General features: G+C 34.3%; 2 protein-coding genes across 3 annotated transcripts; both read right to left on the bottom strand.

Annotated features, from left to right (window-relative positions):
* Positions 1-3230: 3230 nt before the first annotated feature.
* LOC113734607 (major allergen Pru ar 1-like) lies at positions 3231-4093 on the bottom strand. The gene is made up of 2 exons (XM_027261210.2): positions 3822-4093; positions 3231-3693 (listed from the first exon to the last, which is right to left on the bottom strand). Exons 1-2 carry the CDS (start codon positions 4000-4002, stop codon positions 3395-3397), a joined length of 480 nt encoding a protein of 159 aa, XP_027117011.1. The 5' UTR covers positions 4003-4093; the 3' UTR covers positions 3231-3394.
* An 11107-nt stretch (positions 4094-15200) lies between these two features.
* On the bottom strand, positions 15201-20985 carry LOC113734606 (uncharacterized). 2 transcript variants are annotated; one of them, XM_027261208.2, is made up of 4 exons: positions 20821-20985; positions 19237-20283; positions 16257-16537; positions 15201-16097 (listed from the first exon to the last, which is right to left on the bottom strand). In XM_027261208.2, the coding sequence occupies exons 2-4, from the start codon at positions 20256-20258 to the stop codon at positions 15352-15354; spliced, it is 2049 nt and encodes a 682-aa protein (XP_027117009.1). In that variant the 5' UTR covers positions 20259-20283; positions 20821-20985; the 3' UTR covers positions 15201-15351. The 2 variants fall into 2 exon arrangements, with proteins under 2 accessions (XP_027117009.1, XP_027117010.1); XM_027261209.2 differs by having other exon boundaries at positions 19237-20272; positions 20821-20984.
* Between the last annotated feature and the right edge of the window lie 1977 nt (positions 20986-22962).

Here is a 22962-nt window from a genome sequence, read left to right as displayed (position 1 = left end):
ACATTTTTTTCATATATAAAATTAAAATTTCATTTTATAAAGATAAGAAAATAGGCTAAAATTTATCATAAATTGGTAATGGTAAAAAATGAGTAAGTTAACAAACTAAGAGAAAATAAAATAATAAGATAAAACCAACAAATAATAATAATAAAACAAAAGTAGTTAACATCATGACAAAATGAAAAATTTGAAAAAAAAAAGGTGGGGGAAAAGAAGAGACTTGAGGGGAAGAGAATTCTAAATGGGTTAATTGGGTTTGATGGGTTACCCACTAATACCCATTTAAATGGGTATTATTGGGTAACCCATTTATACCCATATACAAAAATGTAAGATATCCATACCCATCTATTCATGGGCGGGTATGGATAAATTTAGTTAAGTGGGTTGATTTGCCACCTCTAGATGATACCAAAATATTAGAACTCACCTAACATCAAGACATTCCACGGACTGGAGGTAATTTATCTATGTAAACAATATGAATTTTCCTTTTCAATGGAAAGACTTGGCAGCAACCGAGAGAGAGAGAGAGAGAGAGAGAGAGAGAGAGAGAGAGAGAGAGAGAGAGAGAGTGTGTGTGTGTGTGTGTGTGTGTGTGTGTGTGCGCGTGTGTTATTGGTCAATTTTCATTAATTGTCTTGGCATGTAAGAAAAATATATACTGTCGAGATGGCCCCAGAACTGTTCTTGGACAAATGACAAAAGTGACTTTTTTTTTTTGGGAAAAGAGTTCCAATGGCCCTCCAACTCCTTTCCAGATAAAGTTTTAACCCTCCAACAATTAACGGTAAAATTTTGACTTTCGATCTAATAAAATAGAATATTCGTGGCGCTTCTGTCAAACCTAACAGTTAATTTTGACGAAAAGCATTATCTTGCAAGATGCGCGGTCAAATAATAAGGGCATTATAGTCTTTGAACAAAGAAAGAGTAAAAACAGAAGGCAAGTGCCTATTCATTATAGTCTCGCAAGGCCGGGTTGCTTCCCCGGCGAAGACTTGAAGAGTAAAATAGAGACGGATCGCTGTCCTAGTGTTTTGGTAACTAGTTGTTGATAGAATTTTCCAAAAGTGGCGGTTGGAGAATTAATTTCTTAAAAAATCCTAAATTGCTTCCCAATTCTTTAGCCAAGTTAATTCTCTCTTATGCATTCTCTCTTCTACTTCTTGGTATTGAGCATTCACAGTAAGCTCAAAACCACTCCTTACGAGTGTACACGAATGAGGTTTGACAAGCATGGGTATATATACAACAATAATTTGGTCAGTCAACCAAGGAGGCCAAGAAAACATGACAAGATGGAGGAAAAAAATTTATTCAAGTATATAAATTGTTAAATAATGGAATATTATAAAGATCTGATTGATGATGAAAAATTTTCCATATTGACTCCTATAAACACAAATAGACATACATATTTTGGTTGAATTTTAACAGTGGAAAAATATCTCAAACAATGTAATTTGGATGATATTCTCTGTTGGGTTGATGCAAGTAAGTTGGCAAAACATGTTTTTAAGAAAAAAGCACAATTATTCTTTCAAGTGATGTGTAAAATAATGGCAGAAAGTATTTATAAAACCTTTATTGGTCATACTAAAATACTTTAGAGATTTTGGAAGGATATTTACTTTGTTTTGCACACGATTGAGAGAAATTATGCTTTCAAACCGAAGTCTAGTTGTTGGTATTGGTTTGTGGATTTTAAAAATGATAGATTTGTTGATAATATGGGTGATATCGAAAATTTTGAATCAATTGATAGTTTTGATTTGCGTACCTTGTTTGGAGAAATTAGAAGTAATGAATTTGTTGAAACAATAATATGGTAATTTGACAAAAGAAGAAGAAAATTTTGACTTGATAAGAGAAGAGATCATGAAATTGTTGTTGAAAAATTCGTTGGTTCAGACTTTCTTCAAAGTGGGAGAATGTTTGATTTGATAGATATGGATGTCATTAGAGTTGAAAAATATTTTACTCCAAAAGAGTTGACTGACAGTATGAAAATTTTGGATGATTGTAGTAGTGGCTATTTTGAATTATTTGGTTATGATAATTTTAGCGAGAAAGCAAGCAATGATTTTGTATTTTTAGGAACTTACATTGGTGGTAAATATGATGATTCTGGTGATGAATGGGTATGTATAAGTGAGTACTTTGATCAAGAAGAAATTGTTGAGAAATTTTTTACAAAATACATAGTACGTCCACTGTTACGTGTAAAGATGAAATTAATAACTGGTAACAAGTTAGAGTTTCATGTCAAGTATACTACAACATAGATTTGCATAGAAATTGTTACTCGAGATGGTGTTGAACATATGTCAATGGATAGTTTGGTTTAAGGGAGGCAATGTTAACAAATTAAACTAAGCCAAGAAATATTTATTTATTTTTTAGTTTTATTTGAGTTATGTTTTTAGTAGTTGTGTGATTTAGGAATTTCTGTTTTATTTGGTAATTTCTTATGCAAGTGGTTTCTTTCCTAACAAGTTTGGTAGATTATAAATAGAACATTATTTAGGTTGGTTTCTCAAGAGAAAGAATCTAGAAGAATTTGCAAGATTTTCTATTATGGTGTGACTTTTTTCATTGTTTGAGATTTCAATAATATTGTGTGTTCAATTTATTATTTTCTTCTCTCCCACATATATTTTGAGTGTTTGTTTTATCCTTTTAATTCTTTAACCTTGTATGCTTTGATTATTATTAAAACCAACTGAATTTATTAAGGTATGATTTTTTTCATTGTTTGAAATTTCAATAATTTTGTGAGTTGAATTTATTATTTTCTTTTCTTCCACATTTATTTGAGTATTTGTTTTATCCCTCCAATTCTGTAACCCTGCACGCATTGATTATTATTAGATCCTTAAAATTTGGGTTCTACATTTAATATAACATCTAACCTTCACCAAATGTGCTCAACTTAATGGTTCAAACCCACCATCTCCTTCAAGGATTTCCACACTCTTAATAGCCTGTGGCTTGATCTCGGGAACAAGGTGGTCATCAAGGATGGCGGCCTTGAACAACCTTGCAGGAGGGATTGGGGGAGGTCATCTCAGCACTACAAGTGATAGGGGCCATGATGCTTTAATTTGTTTTTTCACAAATGGAGAAAGATCAAGAACAGGAGGGTTTGATGGATCTTGAAAAGATTTTGCGGTGCAAAGAGTGGTGAGGAATAAGTGTATTTATAGACTACTGACAGTCATGAATTCATATCTAAAAACAGCAAATGAATTATTTTATTCTCTTGCTGCAAATAACTTAACCAAACAGCTTAAAGCAAACCAAGCAAAAAAGGAAACAGACACCCTCAGTTTATACTTCAATCTTGAAGAAAATATGTGGAAGAGTCCTTCAGTAGCATTCATTATAATTAGTTGTAGGCAGTAGGATTTGCGTGGAGGTAAGCCTCAACAGCCTTAACCATTCCCAAACCCTTCTCTTTTCCTCCCTTGACGTGTTCCTCACTGATCTGTGCACCACCCTTGGGGTAGTATGTGTTAGTGGTTTTGCAGATTGAACCTCCATCAGCAGAGGGTTCAAATTTGATGACACAACAGATTTTCTCGATTACATCGTTAAATCCATCAGCTTCAAGTACAGTATAACTGTATGTAAATTTTTCTTTGTCAATTCCATCAACTTTCTGTTTGGCAGTCTTAAGCTCGCCACCTAAATATTTAACCCAACCAAAAAAAAAAAAAAAAGTCATTAGCTTTTCCCAAATAAAAGAAAAAAAATAGTGAGCAATTTGAAGACTTCAAATTTGTGAACATAATCACTTTGTATTGATATCTTACCTTCAACAAATGTGGTCAACTTAATTGTGCCAACTCCACCATCTCCTTCAAGGATTTCGACACTCTTAACGCCCTGTGGCAAGATCTTGTGAAGATGCTTCTCTTCAAGGATGGTGGCCTTGAACAACCTTGCAGGAGGGATTGAGCAGGTGACCTCATAACTGGAAGTGACAGGGGCCATGATGGTTCAATTTGTTTCTTGGAAATGGACTAAAAGGAAAAAAAGAGGAGGGATTTCAAGAAGGTTTTGGTGGTTCTTGATATAATTATGTGGTGCAAGGAGCAATGAGGAACGAGAGTACTTATAGACTACCGAAAATATTATTTAATAGCAAGCAAATTTAGCTGTCCTCTAAAGTCATGGTAAGAGATTGTAATATATACGCAATCGACAGGAAAGTCGACAACTGAGGTGGAAGGTAGTTTACTTTGAATAAGGTGAACTATTTTATTCTCTTAGTCATGGCTGATCATTCAAAAATTGCAATAGATACGTATTGAACCTGATAATAAAAAAATATGTACTCTGAGTGCCCTTTCTAGAATTCGTTTAAATATTCAACAATTTTGGAATTGAAAATTATGGATACATTTTAATATTGTAACCAAAAAGACAGAAGACCGGCAAGGAAACAAATAATAAATAAAATTAGCATTACTTCAGAATCAAATTTCGTTAGCGACGTGAAGAAGTTCTATGAGTTTTGGTCCAAAACATGGGCTTTGATATTTCAACATTGTGACCTAATGTTTATAGTCCCAAAACTATTTCCTTAATGTCAAAATAGTCCCTAAACTTTTTATGAGTCAATTTAGTCTCTCAACTATTTTTACAAAGCTGAAATAGTCCCTAATTTTATTATAAGCCAATTTAGTCCCTCAACTATTTTTCTTAAGCTGAAATAGTCCCTCACCAATGTTTACATAGCCAATTTTGTCTTTATTTGGATGATCCATCTAATTTATCAAGTTTAGCATCGACAGCCAATGGCATAATAGGAAATCCAATCATAGCCCTTATTAAAACAATAAAAAAAACATGCATCTATCAAAAAATTGACAACGAAATTGAATAATATGGAAAACAAAAAGAAATTGAGCTTCTTTCAGCTTTATTTCTTAAAGAAGTAATCATAATTATAGCACATTTTTCCAACTTTTAGCATATTCTTGTTGTGTTGTTTTCCCTTTTCTCCATTCAATGGACTGAGTTGGATCCATGTGAGATTTTAGGCATCAGCTCCATTTTTTTCCTCCATAAGAAACACTATATTTTTTGTTCTCTATATGATTCAATTTTGTTTTTAATTTTGCCAGATATCTAATTCTTCTATCATTTTAGTAAGGGCATTGACTAAATTTCTTATTTTGCCCCTGATTGTTAGTGCACAAGGTTGATAAATTGGGTGGATGAGTCAAACAAGGACCAAACTGGCCAAATAAATAAAGGTGAGGTACTATTTCACTTAAACAAAATAGTTGAGAGACTAAATTGGCTCATAATAAAGTTTAAGGACTATTTCAGCTTTGTAAAAATAGTTGGGGGACTAAACTGACTCATAATAAATTTACGGACTATTTTGATTTTAGCAAAATAATTTAGGGAATAAATTGGTGTTTTGCTCTATATTATTTCCCAATCTTTTAAAAATTTCATTGGATGATCCCAAAATATTACTACTCACCTAACATCAAGACATTCCACAGACTGGAGCTAAATCATCTATGCACGGAGTTCGTAAGCTTGACTCCTACATGTGATGATGCCTTGAAAAGCTCTGGGTCAAGTTTTCGTTCCCGAGTAAGAGTCAGTCTCTACGAACACTCCTCATATTGAATCCAGATTAGTATCTTTGAGGGTGGAGATACTGATGCTCAAAGAAAAAAAAAAGTAATGAATCCTTTTTTAAAAACGGCAAGCAAATTATTTTATTCTGAGATGGCCGGTGACTTTTGAATAAGGTTGATCAGCCAAAAGTACATTGAACCTGAAACTCAATAGAAACATGCACTCTGAGATGGCCGGTGACTTTTGAATAAGGTGAACTTTGACTCTCAGTGCCATTTCTAGAATTCCTCAAGTATTCGACAATTTTGGAATTTAAATGTATGGCTACATTTTAATATTGTTCCAAATAAGGCAAATAATTAAATAAAACTATTATTACTTCAGAATCAAAATTCGTTAGCGATATGAAGGAGTTTAATAAGTATTTGGTTCGAAACTTGAGGTTTGACATTTCAACATTGTGACCTGTTGTTTCCATATATTATATTCTCAATCGTTTGCAAACATACGTTAGATGATACAAAAATATTACAACTCACCTAACACAAAGTTTTCACATTCCTATATTGTGGCCGACTGTTTTGATATAATTCTTACTCAATCTAGTGCAAAACATACATTACGATGGCAGAACAGTTTTACAGTTCACCTGACGTCACAATTTTCCCAACACATTTTGTCAAGTACAAGCTTGGGTAAATTCTCAAAAAGTGGGATTTTCTAAAATTACCTTTCAAATGGTGGTGTTTTTTGAACTTCTTCCCAAAGAGCGCAAAAAACGTACTTAGTAAATGCGTTGTTTCCTCAAAAGACACATTCACAGAATTCATTATTTTATTTGTATAGGCATTTTTCCTTAAAAACGTATTTACTAAATGCGTTGTTTAAAAGACACATTCACGCATTCGGTGAATGCCTTGTTTTAGAACCTTCATTATTTGAAAACTCTTTTTGAAAAGTATCGCCGGTTCGAAATTTACATCCAATTTTTCACAGGCCCAGAACGTGAAGCCAAGGGCCTCTTAGGGCCTGTCAATGAAAATTGGATGAATTATCGAGTGAAAAATCAGTTGAGCCACTGAGTACAAAAAAGCAGTTATGTAGTTTTATTTGTCCTCCTCTAGCTTTTCTGCTTTCGCTATGTGGAAGGTGGCCCGTGGCCCTGATTTGTTCTGGATTAAAACATCAGCTAGGTATGAAGTAATAGTAGTAAGTATCTATAATACAAAAATCAATTTACTTAAACAAATTGGACGAAGAAATTCAAGAAACTTTTATGATTAAGGAGGTGTTGCTGATCATGGCCAATATTTTCGTTACACATTTGATAAAAAAAAATTGGGCAACATTTATCCTCTTATTAATCATGAGAAAATCAGCTTTATAAAGGGATTCTTCCCCTACTACAGCTTCAATACAAAAAGAATTTCTGTATAGCTACTCAACCGCACGAGCAATCCGGATGTAATCCCCTCTCCAACATCAGCTACCAATTTTCCTGAGTTCGTGGAACTCTTGGCCAAGATATAACAGATAGTTAGCAATTGCCTTTTGAGTTGGATTGAGGATTACGTTTAAAATTTTTTCCTCTCTCTATTGTTGGAAAGATATAACAGATAGTCGAATAACCTTGGCAATGTCAAAGAGAATTTTGCAAGTGGTTGCCTCAAGAAGCTGAAAGACTCCTGTGTCTTTCCTGTCACAGATGCCATACAGTTAGTTACTGCAAGCACCAGTCTTCTTAGTTTTGCACCAAAAGATTTCCCATAAGAATGCTTACGCCACAGCTCCCTTTCTTGACTTCAAGGTTAGGGACTTCTCTACATCTAACACAAGTGCCGGGCTGTAATATTTTTTCAACGTTTTATAATTTTATGTAAACTTTTTTATACATCCTTACAACAGAGGTGTGATATTTTATTACTATTTATGTAGATTTCATATGTAATAATTGTATATGTTATTAAATTTTACATGTAATTCAATTATAGTTACATCTAATTCAAAAAATGTTACATCGTTTAGAACAATTGTTACTGATAACCGTTCGTACCCTTGATCCCACACATCTTAAAAAGCCACAATCAAAAAACAAATGATCCAGAAAATTCCCTGCTATGCCACATAGGACACACTTGGATGAGACATTAGTCATACCACATTTCAGCAGCCTATCCTTAGTTAATGATTTCCTTTTCAACATTAGTCACATAATAAAAGCATATTTCTGTACACTCCCTTCATCCCATACCAGTTTAAACCATTGAACTCACTGGAAGAAGAGACAGACCATTTAACATGATCTGACCTACGTAACTAATCCAGCAAACTTGCTGGCGTGATTTCTTTAAAATCTTGCAGCAGAACATTAAATCTTCTAGCTGTTGGCCAATTCGAGGTTCCATTCTGCAGCAACTTTCTAGTACAAGTAAAGTCCTAAGTTCTTAAGCAGAAACTCAGGATACTTAAAGTAGAGAGGACCCTCAGTGTGCCAACTATCATACCAGAAAAAAGGATCACTACCTTCTCCAATGGATACTCTGATCCACATGTGAGCAAGTGGTCTAAGCTGCAATAGCTTTCTTTAGCGCCATGAAGCATCTGCAGGTATTTTCGTTGCACATTTGCTTACTCAAATGTCAAAGCCTAGTTGACATTGGGAAAATGACCAAATTAGTCCCTGAACATTTTTTGCTAATGTCAATTCGGTTCCTAACATTTATTCTCGGCCAATTTAATACGTGAACTTAAATTTTGGATCCAATTAAAACCTTCTGCAGCGATCCATCACCTGAAAGTAATTTGACTCCTAATTTAACAACTAAGCAGGGGCATTTTGGTAACTTTAGATTGTCTCCTTCTTCCATCAATCTCCACCGCCTGCCACCGACCTTCTCCTTCTCCAGCCCTTCTTCTACCACCCTTTTGCTCGCAAGAAAAGCAGAAGAAAAGAGCTAGGACCAGGTACAAGGCTGAATTTGATTGAAAACTATTTGTAGCTGCAGTACATCTAGTATTCTAGTATAGAATTACTTGTACGTCGTACCATAGATTATAGAACTAGAATATGCAGTTGAGAGTATGATAATTGATGATTACCGCTTTGGCCGCCTAAACAGCTTTGGCTGTTTCAATTTGCAGATTCTTCCTTGGCCTCAATCCAATCCTTTCTCATGTCGCCTTCTTCCCATTAGCTCCGCCAGCACTATATGTTTTTATATAAAAGAATTTTTGCCCCTTAGTCATAGTAGTTGTTATATTCTGCACAATACACATACACCCCTGGTTTGTACTGTACCAAAACGCACATTACATGTTTATAAGCCAAAAAAGTTTGCGATTGGTTTGTGTGAATTCTGGTTGACTTGATTTTGATTAAAATTGTGTATGGGCTTTTTTGTTGGTCTCTATCAAGAAGCTTAATGGCCATGGATAAGGAGATACCACTGGTGGTTGATCATGTCAACTCATCAACTCAAAAGAATCCCATCATCATCAATTACAAAAGCGATGTTCATAACCTCAGCTGGGCCTTCCTGTTGATCTTTTTGGCCTAAGGAGCAGCTCAGAATTTGGAGAGCACCATTAATGCTGTCAGTACTATTTTAACTTCTAACTAGTTAAATTGCAGCCTCACACGTTGCGTGAGGGTGCCCAATTTTCGTTAATATGCTACAACAGGGATGGGCCGATGGAAGAGTCGCATATTTGACGTGCCAGAAGCTCCATTTAATGGAAGTTTTGATAGACCAACATCCGAAGCCTTTCTCTCACATGTTCTTGCCAAGAAGGATATTGTTGGTCTTTAATTTGCTATGAATGATAAATAGATTACATCCAGTATGGAGTTACTAATTTTTAAGACAAATATAACTAATCACGATAGCAATTGATACACTGTAGCATGGTAGCGGTTAGGCAAAACGATTTTGGGGCACGTCTCTATGTTTCCAAGGGCACAATGCCCTTCTGCTGCATCATCCACCCCTACCAGGTCTCCATGAAGTCACTGCAACAACAATAATGCAATGGCTGAGATAAAACAGCAACACGTAAGGAAAACATAAGATATAAACCAAGTAATTTTTTTCTTAAGCAAAATATTGAAGCAACAGACCATTGAATTCATTGATAGTTGCTTCCCTTCCATGATTTATTCTTGGCCTCCCATCTGTCTAAGCTTGAAAATAAAAGAGGGAGGAAAACTGAATAATAGAACATGAATTACCTAACAATTGTTGAAAGGCATCGTGTTCTATAGTAAGAAGTACCAATAAGTCGGAAAAGAGCTAAACAAAAAGGATCTTAACACCAAAGCTAAGTATATGGAAAAGATTTAGATATCTTGGAAGCAGACACATGCAGGAACAATCCATCATCTGGACCAAGAACAGAAAGAGAGGTGCTAAGTGGATTATAACTAACTTCATTCAAAGATGCACTCACCTTTCGCCTAGCAGCTCACGCACTCACCACAAGCCTAGCAGCTCACTTGGTGCTTATTCACTCCTTCTATATTATATATTAGATTTTTATTCTTATTTTATTTCTTCAAAACAATATTTGTTTGGAATCTTTTAATAAAATTTTATTATTCTCTAAGTTCTATAAATTATGAAATGGATTTAAAAAATAACATATTACACAATTCATTTTAAAAACAAATATTATTCTTAATAACCTTTTGTGCTTAAAATTCAAAAATAAACTAGATAATTACACTTAGATAAAATTTTATACTTGAAGTTTGGTGGATTACTAATTAAATTTAGGTTTTGTTAATTCTTATAAGAATTAATGATTCTATAATAAATTGGATTAACTGAGCATTTACTATAACATAGTTTATTATAGTTTTAATCATATCAAAAATTATAAAACATAATATTTAAATATATGTAGTAACCCACCGGTTGAACCACTCACCCACTGGTTGAACCAGTAACCCGTTGACCCACCTCTTTCACCGGGTTTCTCTCCGGGCCAGGTTTAATAACTATGGGCTTAACGCTTGTCGATATGATGCTTTTAACACTAAAGTTCAAGGGTTAATAACACTTTGCCCCCTGAACTATAGGGGTAGTCACACTTTGCCCCCTGAAAAAAAAATACACTTTGCCTCCCTACCCTAGTAGATGTTGATCCCTCAAAACATGTGAAAAATTTTCTTCTCACTTTGCCCTCAATATTATTCACACTTTGTTTCTCACTTCAAGTTTTAAAAAAAATACATTTTGCTTTAATAGTTAGAAACTCTATATATAATATATTGGACAAATAAGAAAGTTATAACAAAGTTTTAATATTTAACATTAACATACTTTTGCCAAAACAAATATTGAACAAAATATCACGCATGTAGTTCTTCAAAATAAACATTTAGTATAACATTTCTTTACCATGTAAGTTTGTAAGTTTTTTAAGATATAATTAAAAACATTTATATTTAAAAATGGGATATAAATAATTTTGCATGCCATGATATCTTTTGAACTATTTAAAATTAACCTCAAAGACTAAAAAATGAATTTTGTAATAATTTAATAAATTTGATATTAACAAAGCATGTTGGCAAAACACTATCAACAAAAAATTTAAAAGCACTTGTCAAAGACTAAGCATCAAAAGATAATGTTCAATATAAGTTTAAATAAAAAATAAAAATTACATGCTTTTACTTAATTAAACTAAAAGATATAAATATGCTTTTAAATTACAATATTTGCTCCAAGAGTAAGAAAGGGTATATGCATTTTGTTGATAAATTTAATAAATTTTCACACACCTCATTCTTTTATTTTGTGACATTAAAGATTTAAAAGTTAATTTTACACATTTCAAAAGATATTATGGCACAAGAGATTATTTATAGTACATTTTTGAATAAGTCTATCTTGAAGAAAACTTACAAAAATACATTGTAAGGAAATATTCACGGTAAAATGATTGTGTGTGTGGCCTTTTTCATCAATAATGTTTTGGTGTAAGGTATGTTAGTTTTAAGCATTATAATTATATTATAACTTTCTAATCAGTTCAATATATAATATATAGAGTTGTTAATTATTAAAACAAAGTGTACATTTTGTATTTTTGTTCACTAAAGGGAGCAAAGTGTGAATAATACTAAAGGCAAAGTTGGGAGCAAAATTTTCACATGTTTTGAGGGCATGACATGTACTAGGGTTGAGAGGCAAAGTTTTTTTTTTTTTTGGGTTAATTATAAAAAAAAAAAAACCCTCCTAAAGTTTAACCAGTTTGAACTTTATCCCCTTATGTTATTTTTTTTAACTTTACCCCTTAAACTGTTAGTTAACTCTAACATTGCGTAACGGAAATGTCACAAAGACATGATACCCCTAAATACTAATTATAGTAAATTCCCATAAAATATAGCTAGTTTGTACTTTATTCGCTGATATCATTTTTCTCTTAATTTATTATTCATTCCTAAAACTATTAGTCAACTCTAATATTTTGTACCACTCAACATAAATTTTTTAGATGCAATGAAAAAAAATTTAGAAAAATTTAGCAATTCAAATAAAATTTTTTTAGCATCTAAGCATGGTATATTAAAAGAACAACTCTAAAAAATTTGAACTCCAAATGAACCATGTTTCTCTTTTTTAGGATTATAAATGACAAAATGTATGCTTCCATATAAAAAAAAAATCTAGCTATTAAAAGAAAAGTTTAGCCATATGCACATTTCTAGAGAGAAATTGACAATATCGTCATTTTTAGACTTTCAAAATATTTTTTGCATTTTAATTTTTTAATAATAATTTCTATTTTTTTCCCACAACCGAATCAAATTAGCAAGATATTCTCCTCAATCTAAAAAAGGTGCAATTAAGGAATGAAATTTAACTAGGACCATATATATATATATAAATTATAATTTTTTATTATTATGTTAGGAATATTGATTTTTTAGATATTAATTGTTTTGGGTGTTATCAAATATTGGAGTTCATTAATGATTTTAGAAATAAATAAATAAATTGATAAAAAAATAATGTTAAGGGATAAAGTGTAAAACAAGCTATACTTGAAGGAGATTTACTGTAGTCAGCTCTTAAGGGTATAAATATCCTTTTGACATCACCATCACACAATGTTAGAATTGACTAACGGTTTAGCAAATAAAGTGAGAAAAAAATAACGTTAAGGGATAAAATACAAAAGTGGCTACACCTTAGGAGGAGTATTTCTAATTAACCCTTTATTTGTTCAGTGGGGCAAAATACGGCTACCTCTATAGTTCAGGAGGGCAAAGCACTATTAACCATTTGTTCTAAAACATAAAATAAGGGACAAAATGTCTATTTATTGAATTGAGGAGGTAAAATGCAACTAAAGGTAAAGTTCTGGGGGTTCAATGCTTTCAACCCTAAACACGTATTAAAATGGTCAAATTAGTTCGTTGATTTTACGTTTTGTCACTCGCCTTAGACATTTTGCTATTTTTTAAGATAAATATTTTTATTTTATTAAAACGAATAGAGAATAAAAACTACAAAGGAGACTAAACCTGACCTCTTGTACACGATTATAAAAAATAAATGACAAGAAACTCTCTATCACTAGATATTAGAAACCGTAGACAGAAATAGTTTTACTCTTGCGACAACCATGCTTCTTTTTATTCACTGAATCTTGCACCATAGAGGAATTCATCTTGCACTGTACTACTGTAGACATTGTACTGATTACTCTTTCATTAAGAAAATTAATGTACACAGTTAAAACTCTTACATTGTTAAAGTTAAAAAAAAAAAAAAAAAAAAAAAAGAGTTTATATTTTGACGGTTCCTCGTGTTCTTCTGGTAAATCAAGAGGCCCGAATCCGAGTACGCAACTACTGACCTACAAAGGGTCTTTCCCACTGTCCCCAGTAAGATCTTCAGAACGTTTGATACGATGGAGAATGGATCAGAAAGAAGAGCCAGACCGAAATGCTAAGTTTCTCTCATGTTTGGAGATAAACATTTTTAGAATTTTGGCCGTCTAAGTTGGCCCAGTGAAGTGAAGGACCATTGACAAGTTTGCACGCTACGACAGAAGAAAATCATTGGATTGGATATAGGGACCGTGGACCGAAAATATTTTCCGAAAAATGTTTTCACAATTTCCGATGTTTGGTTGCCTTAGGATTAGTGAAAATATTTTACGCAAGAAATCATTTTCCCCATTTCAATACAAAACAGGAGGAATTGAAGCTGTTTTCCAAAACAACGCATCCACCGGCAAAGTTGAAACTCTTGTCATTTGTTGATAGAAAAACATTCAATCCAACGAACACAAAAGACTCCACAAGCGTGTCAAACAGTTTGCTAAATCTTCACTCGCGACAAACTCATCAATGATTCCATTACCGACAAACTTTCAACGCAGATGGAATTTTCTCCTTTTCAATAACTTGATTTTTCCTTCTCCATGCAAATTCTTTTTTTTTTTTTCTGTTTTCTTTTGAAACCCCAATCTTTTTTGTCAAATTGCCCTTGATCTTTATCCTTGGAAGTTTATACTATCTGATTATGAAAATTGAATTTAGAGTTTGTAAATATTACTAATACATAAAAAAAAAAAGTTAAAAAACAAAAAAACCCCTATGGTAAACCTAATACACAGAAAAGCCCCGCATGGTTTCAAAATATACAACACGATCCTTCATATTTTGAACTAAATTGTATAGGTAACAGAATCCGTTAAACTTAACATAAATGAATGAAATGACCAAAATATTCTGATATAATTAAGCAAAAGACAGCTCAAAAAAATCATTTATTTTATTCTCTAAATAGAGAGAATTGGGGATTAAGGGGAAAAATATGTATATTTGATAAAAATTAGATATAAAAAATTTTTTTAAGGTTCCAATAAGTCATTTACATTAAGTTTAATGGATTCAATTACTTTTACAATTTAGTTCAAAGCATGAGGTGTCATATTATATATTTTGAAACCATAAGGAGCTTTTCTGTGTATTAGACTTATCACAAGAGGCTTTTTTGTTTTTTATCCTAAAAAAAAATGTTATTTCATGGATGGATTCATCGATTAGGACCTGTCAACTGGTGGTGAAGTACAGTAACGATGGACAGAGAACAACAGTGGTGGCGATTGGTCATTGACATTTTAATGATGAAGCAAAGTTTCAAATTGCAACCAAACACCTGAAAATTATGTAAATGCAAATCTTTTCCTCAAAAATAATTTGAACGGAATGAAAATATTTTCCATCTTACCAAACGTATCAATAATGCTGTTAATTTTCCATAAAATGGCCAACATTTTGGCCTCCCTTTCTTGCTGCAGTAACCCAAAAGGGCAGGGGCGGGAAAACCAATGTTAAATTGCTGATCAAGAAAATCGCAGTCTGTACACTTCATTGTCTATCTATAAAACTAGAAACATTATTCAAGTGATGTCAATAGTCCTTTAGAGTCCCAGTTTTGGTGATTAACCAGGAGTAACTTTTCCACAATTGTCCAAATTACTGTCTCAAGGACCAAACTTCTTTACGAATTTTTTCAAGCACCGAGGTCAAAAGTCCAAGCATCCCATCCCGCCCAGTGAAACCATTTTGTAATGAATAAAGACAGAGAGCTCATTTTTTATATTAAATTAAAAATGCGTCTAACTGAAACTTTTACATGAGCATCAACAGGAAACTGCAGACAAATGAAAACTTTTGATATCTATGATCACGAATCACGGCACATGCAACTCTTCTCACCTTGCAGCAGCTCTTGCGCTCATCGATGAATGGTAGGTGGTGCTTCTCTGTTTCCTATAAGATGCATACACGTCATCATATTGGCTTACCTCATTAGGGTTGGCTGTAGCTCCAAGCCCCAATCTTCCAGAGTCACTGGCTCCAGGTTTCTGCTCCACGCTTCCATCTGGATAAGTCCCAGACTCCGGGTCCAAATGTAGGTCAGGAGGAGGAGGAATGCAAGCTCCTCCCTTGCGGACAGGAGACTCCCTCTCATAGTCATCATAATCATCTCTCGATCCAGATGATTTCATGGGCCCTTCTGAGGGGTTAACTTCTCCAATTTCTCTAAAGAACTTTGATACTCTTTCAAGAATTTCAGAGGGTGATGCATTTGGAGGAGGTATGACAGTCGGTATATCCAAAGGGCTCATGGGACAGTAAGGCACCCCACTACCAATCTGCATTTTTCTTACCATTCCAGGAATAAGACCAGGCGGAAATAAGGGATATGGAGGCAGCTTTTCGCCAGCACTGGTTGCTGATGCAGGCAATTGGCTTGCTGGTTGTGCGGAAAGTGGAGTAGCTGCTGACACTGCAAATCCGCTAGGAGGAACTGAAGCAGAATGAAATTGTTGGGGCGGCAATGATGGTTGCACTGGAGGGACCAGTTTGTCACGGTATTCTTGATCTGGCAAATTAGAAAATGAAGTTTGTTTATCTGGCTGCCAGGCATTCTGGTTTGCCGGATAGTGTGGTACACCTGCAAAAATGGATAACCAACTAGAATCCATAAACCTCAATGATGAATTTCAGTTTTGGCATGCTGAAGAAAAGACCCAATTTTCTACATCATTTAACAGTCATTCTCCTCAACAATCAACTACACATGACAGCTAGAAGAGTGAATTCGGAAGGATACCCGTTGCAGTAGATGGATCCGGTGAAACAGTGCGCAAATCCCTAGGACCTGGAAAAGAATTCATTGGCAGGACACGAATCATTTCATTTTCAAGTCCATGAATTGTATCCTGATCATAAACTTCCTTGGATGCCCAAAACTGCAATATTTTTTGAAGGCGTTCCTGATTTTCTTCCTTGTTCTGAGGATTGTGGTAAATCCTTGCGAGCATGGAGCCCAAGAAAGGCCTAAACGCTAGTGCCTCATTATCAAGTTCGTGAGGACTTTGCCGCATCTGGAAGCTGCACATTTGAGTTGATCAAACACATAAATATGTGCCCCACTGGGGAAAAAACAAAGAAAGAGATATTGACTTGATATATAAACTTCTCTCATTACATTGCAGGAATGAAGCGCCTGTCACTTCCCAGAACAAGCTTTTAGATATTGATCATATACTTCAGTACGAAAACAAAATTACACTACTAATTTTGGTAAGAGACTTTAGCAACAAGAAACAAGCAATTACACCAAACAATTTCAAACATCTGTACAGAAACCAGTTCTTCAGCTCAGGATCCTCTGTCTAAAATCTCTGTCCAATTTCCATGTCCCATACAAAACGACGACATTGCAGTTAAAATATTGATTACACTGATTGCCACCCTTCCCAACGTCTCCCCCTTCTGGTAGAACTCTTTTTGGGTAGTGCAAATTTTACAGGGCATTGTGCCAATGGAGAAATTGAAAAAATTCTTCCAATTCTTTACTCCAAATGTTATGGAAAACGCAAATCGGGAGTAGCAGGGGAATCCCACTTTGAAACAAAAAATTGATCAACTAAACACTTCTTAAGGGGTATACATATATCAAAATTCTGGCTTGCTTTTCTCCACTAAACTTTTCTGGTTTGGTGCACTGTTTTAGCTTCAATCATACTGTAAATTTAAATCAAGAGTCTTACAGATGGGATGATTTTGGTGCAAAAATAGGTAGTTGGGCGTTTTGGTCTCTGACTTTCTTCAAGCCATGTAAAAGTTGCCCACCAACTATTTGATACAATGTCTGTTAAGAGTACTCATGATTTGCCATCAAATTATGGACTCTATGTTTGCAACACTCTTTGAAGCTTCAGATTTGCATTTTTTTCAGAAAGAATGATAAGTTCTTTTTTGGTCACGAAAGTCAAACTTGAAATATGGAAAAAAGGGGAAGCCAAAAGACAGGGAAGAGAAGGAAAGCCACATCATCATTTTCTAGATTGAAACGCCGCCATTTTGTATTATACGGGGGAAGTTGGACAATTATATTAGACAGAGGATCCCAAGCGGGGATGATAATAGTATAAAGCCTTGGATCCTTAAAATTAGAGACACAAGGGAATTATTTTTAAAAAAATTCATACTTAATGAGATATTAAAGCAGATAAAGATTCCTCAAGAAAGAAATACAAAACGAGTCAAAATAAAACTTAAATGAGCCACCCTCAGTAGCTTGCTCAGCAAGTAAGAAGGCATTCAGATTCTTCTCCAGAAGAAGTACTTGACTAAATTTCTAATATTAGTCACCAGACATAATATTAATATTAAAAAATAATAGAGAGAATATACATTTCTAACCATACTACTTCAATACTAGCAGTTTACCATGCATAAGAGACAACAAATAAGGAAGAAACAGAAAATGCAATAATAGTGCTAGATAGAGACAAAGAAGGCGCAACTACAAACACACCGTTTTCCAACCAACATGAACAAATCCACCATGAGCATCTCCACCTAAAATTATTTCTTGGACTACAACAAAGAAGGTTTTTTTTTCCCGGTCATCTAAATCTTTGCAACCAAAATTGAAGGGTGAAAACAATACTGAGTAAAGATTAGCTAGTGACATGGAGAATAGTACCCCAAAGAAAGAAGTAGTGATAAAAGAAATTTTGTTCATAAAATGTAAATGCGAATGATCTAAAGAAACAAAACTACTAAAAAGCTCTATTACTAATATTAACAAGGGTTTCAAGGAGAACATTCCCCAAGAAATCTCACACTGATGCAGGAAGAACACAACACTACTTCTATGTACTTATCTCATTCACCGTAACAGTAGTGTAGTTTAGTAATTTTTGAATTTTAACACTAAAGATTGTAGTGTAATTTAGAGTCCCTGTTCTTTATTACTATGAAAATAAGGATTCTGACCGGATTGGAACTGTGGTTAGAATTCTATAGTCTTACTGCCAAATTTGTACTGTTTTCCCTGTTTTGATGATTAATAAAAAAATGCCTTCTTAAATTCTTATTCCAAATGCTAGCGTCTATGCTACATCAGACCACCATTCAATTTTTAAAACCAAGATTTCTGATTGTTAATTTAAATAGCTTTTGCCTTTTAGGCATCAGCCTGGACCAAAACAGATATGTTCTTGAGTGAAACACGTGCATATGTATTCACAGTCTAAGAATAGTTTTTATCTCCAGTTAGCTCACAGCTGTAACAGACTAACTTCAATAAAGTAGTTTCAGCATCATGGACTGGAATACCTTTAAATCATTAGAAATATCTACAGCAAATGGTAAAGAAGCATGCTTGAAGGAAAGTTACCAACAATGAAAAGACCACAATAGAAGTCCTAAAGGAATACTATACAGTAACAAAAACATTCAAAATTAAGAAACCAAAACTTTGGCACCCCAAACAGCCCTCGTTTTATGCAATTGTTTCCGATATCAACATCTTCATCAATCTGAACTATATGTAAATAATAAAATGCATAAAATTAAAATATCCCAGTTACCAGCAAAGGAATTTCTGACCAAAGAAGGTATACACTAATCAAATAATCAGGATCAATTAGCAATCATATAAGGTATAAAAGAACCTCAATGCAGAAAGCTGCAAAATCATTTCAAAACGATGCACATCAACAAAACCATTTTGCACTCAAATTCACATTCTAGGAACAGAAAAAAGCACCAAAAAACCCAAAAAAAAAAAAGTATACCTTTCGAATAGGATGTCATTAGCAAGAAAAATTATGTGCAGTTGCCTCTCAGAATCATCCAAGGAAAACATTCTATCTCTAAGCGCCTCTGCCAGAGCAGGTATAAATGGAGACCTCTGGATGAACCAATTCTTAGCACCTTTGATAGACTCTTTGGTGCCGTTAAGATTGTTGAGAACATTATTGAGCTCCATTTCAACATCAGCAGGAAGTGGTCTAGACAAACCCCTAAAAGACCTGTAAGACTGATCATAATCTGGTCGTGTTTGACCAAGGAAAGATGGAGAATGCTGAGGGTGTTGCTGTTCATAGAATGGTGGAAAAGGAGGCTGGTGCAAGTAAGGAGCTCCCATCATTGCAGCAGAACCCACAGCAGTATTTGGGCCACTCATTGGTGGAGCATTTAAAGGTGATGGGCTCATCATAGGATTTGGAGGATGCATCATAGGCATAGAAGAGGGGGGGAAGGAAGGATTGAGGGGGCCTCCTGGAGGCCGCGTAGCCATCCAAAGTTTATATCGGTAGTAATTATGGCCTTCACCACCAAATAGAAAACCGTATTCAGGATTCTCTTGCTGTTTTTCACGGATCATAGCTTCAAACTCTGGGCCATTCTTGGCAGAATACTCAACCAGCTTGTCAATACGCTTCTGGAGTTCCGGATCAGATGGAGGAGGAGAAGGGGGTGGTGCAGAATCATAAGGGCCATGGAAAGGTGGGGCAATTGCGTGAGGGGGCATATGTGGTGGAAAAGCAGGTGGACGTTGTTGCTGCTGCATGTGAAGTAGGTGAGCATGGGGAGGAGGGTGTGGATATTGCGGTTGCTGCATAGGACGAGGGTAAGGGAACTGTTGGAGAGAAGGATGTGGAGGAATAAAAGGAGGGCCATGAGCAGGTGGAGGAAACTGTTGGTGCTGTGGATGAAAACCATACGGCTGCTGCTGCTGCTGCGGGATGTTAGTAGCTTGCTGCTGTTGGGCATATGCCATAGCAGCTGCATAGTCATGCCCTTGCCGATCCATCAGCTCTCAACCACCTGAAGCAAGACTAAATCAAGCCACAGAAAAATTACCTAATCGCCAAAAACAAACTAAAATTGAAATACACAAAAGGAAACTTCCAGTTGTATGAAAGCCACATATATTTAAATTACAAAGCCAATGACATTGCATCAAATTTCTCAACTGAAAGAACAAAAAATGTTACCTGTAACCTTTGTTAATAAACTATTCAGTAAGCTAAGTCAAAAAATTTGAAAGTTCTTCACTCGAAAACAATTCCAACCAAAAGGGTGCATGAAAAATCAATTTTTAAGCCTAAAATTGAAGGCGGATCCAATAAACCCTAAACCCTAATTTCAAAAAAGAGCCCTAGTTACTTTGAAAATTAGATACCGAAATGGAAGATGAAATCCCAATTAAACCTTGGATTTAAATCCCAAAATCACATCCCATTATCAAAACAAAAGAATTCCAAAGAGGGAACAAAAAAGGGACAGACAAATAATTCTTATAGTCCATAAAACCATTTACCAAATATATTAAAGAAACGAAAATTTTCTTCGAATGATGAAAGAGAGGTTACCCAGAAATAAAGGGCCAGTCTACTTGAGCTCCGAGTTGCTGGAAACGTTGTCCGACGGCGGTGGCCGGCGAAAATGGGGAAGCGAAGGAAAGATGGGTTGTGATGTTTGGAATTTGGGGTGGCAGTCTGGCAGAGGAGTGGCTGTGCGGGAATTGGAGGGACTTTAATTTGTCTTTTGGGGTTTAGATTACGGTTAATTGCAGTTACCTCCCATGAGATTTTTCATTTCCGTAAGTTCTATATCTTTCATTAATTAATAGAAGTGTATAAAGCTAAATAATAAATACACGACAGTTCGCAAATGGTATACCCCTTGTACAAATAATTAACTTTTCCTATACTAATAATGTGAAGATTTTTTTACACAAACGGATTTACATACATAGAGTTGAAAAATGAATCAAGTTCGGTTTGATAAGGATTAGTTCAAGTTTGATTCGCTAACTAATCAAATCAAACTTAACCAATGTCTTAATAACATTCAAGTTCAATAAATGGCTTGTTGAAACTTGGTTTGACAGATAAATAAGTCAAACTTGAATGAAATTTCATGCTCATTAAAATAATCAAACATAATTGAACAAGGAGGTGTTCAACTTGATTATGATCGTTTACACCTCTATTTACAGGATACACATACAAAAAAATAATTAAGAAATAATTATGTGTAGTATGATGAAAATAGGAATTTTGTATTCCCTCCATCCCTTTTTACTTCTTAAGTCTCACCCTTTCTCTACTGAAAATAAAAATTCAAAATTTTGTATTATTTAACATTTTAACCTTACACACATCTGAATCCTATATATATATATAGGAGTTGTATGATTCTTGGGTGATTTTCATCTGATATTTGGAGGGGCAGTTTGGAAATAGTAAAATTGTAATAGCATTGATTAAACAAAATGCACAAGTTTCCGCTTCCTAAATTTGCATGGTTTACCTATTGTGCCCTTTGAGGGCTAATAATTTGGCTACTTTGTCATTGATTTAGCAAAGTGGGTAGAAAAGCAAAATGAACTCCCCTCAAGTATGTTCAGCTGAATTGATTACGCAAATGAAATGCATTTAAGTCAATATTAGTGCACTAAAGCTAAAGATGAATGCTTGAATTGTAACTGCAGAAGTTCTGTCTTCTTCATCCTTAAAGCTCAAGAACCATTAATTCAGCTCTTGCAACAAATGGCACTTATTTGAATAAGTAATTGCAACAAGTTGATGAGGTCATTAAAGAGAGAGAGGTGAATAATCATTTGCAATAACTGTAGTAACTGTAGGACCTCCCATCTTCTTCAACATTTACTCATCAGTTTGTAAAGTAGGTTATAATAAAGGCTTTTGTTAAGATACAACATTGTGGATTCAGATGGTTTTGTTGCATAGTATCAGAGTTGGGTTTGTAGAGGTAAGCTCAATTTTGCTATTGCTTTCTGAGCTTCCATTCGACAATCAAAATCGTCAATAAGCCTTTGTGCTTGCTATTGCAGGGGGTGAAGTATGGATAGATTTTGCTCTTATATTGCACTTTCTTATTAAAGGTATAGGGTAACTCTATATTTCCACTTGATGCATGTCATTTGTTGATTAAATATGATTACAATTGTCCTTGATCCACTTGAATAGTGTGCTCGAATGAACAAGTGTGTGAATGATTGTACCACTTTGAAAATTATATTGCAATTATACAATTTTTTTGTTCAATAGTTACGTGAGTGACTGAGATGTTGTGTGTAGATAGAAATTGCTATTTGAATAGATAAGTGCTATATTTACATGCTCTGTTATTTTTGTATTGAATTTTGTAGGCCTAATAATTGTTTAATGCAAGTTAGTGTTGTAATGAGGAATATTAATTTCCTCTCTAATTATTTGTAGATGCATGTATTGATCAAAATAATGGCTTTTAGGTGTAGTAGTTAAGCAAACAAATGGTATATCTAAATTTTCTATGTTTAGATTTAGGGCCTATGGGTTGACATGTAAGAAGGATCAAACAAACAATATTGATAAATCTTAATGTTAAGAAGTAACTTCGAAATCAAAAGGCAAAAAAACGATATACATTGTTATCAACAAAAGAAAAAGATAAAGCATGATAGAAATAACGAAAATAAGTATAAAGCATAGAGAATGCATGTTCGT

The sequence above is a fragment of the Coffea arabica genome, chromosome 3c (assembly GCF_036785885.1).
Source record: "Coffea arabica cultivar ET-39 chromosome 3c, Coffea Arabica ET-39 HiFi, whole genome shotgun sequence".
Taxonomy (NCBI): Eukaryota; Viridiplantae; Streptophyta; class Magnoliopsida; order Gentianales; family Rubiaceae; genus Coffea; species Coffea arabica.
Note: the sequence above shows the minus strand (reverse complement) of the source record. Positions and strands in the feature narration are given on the sequence as shown.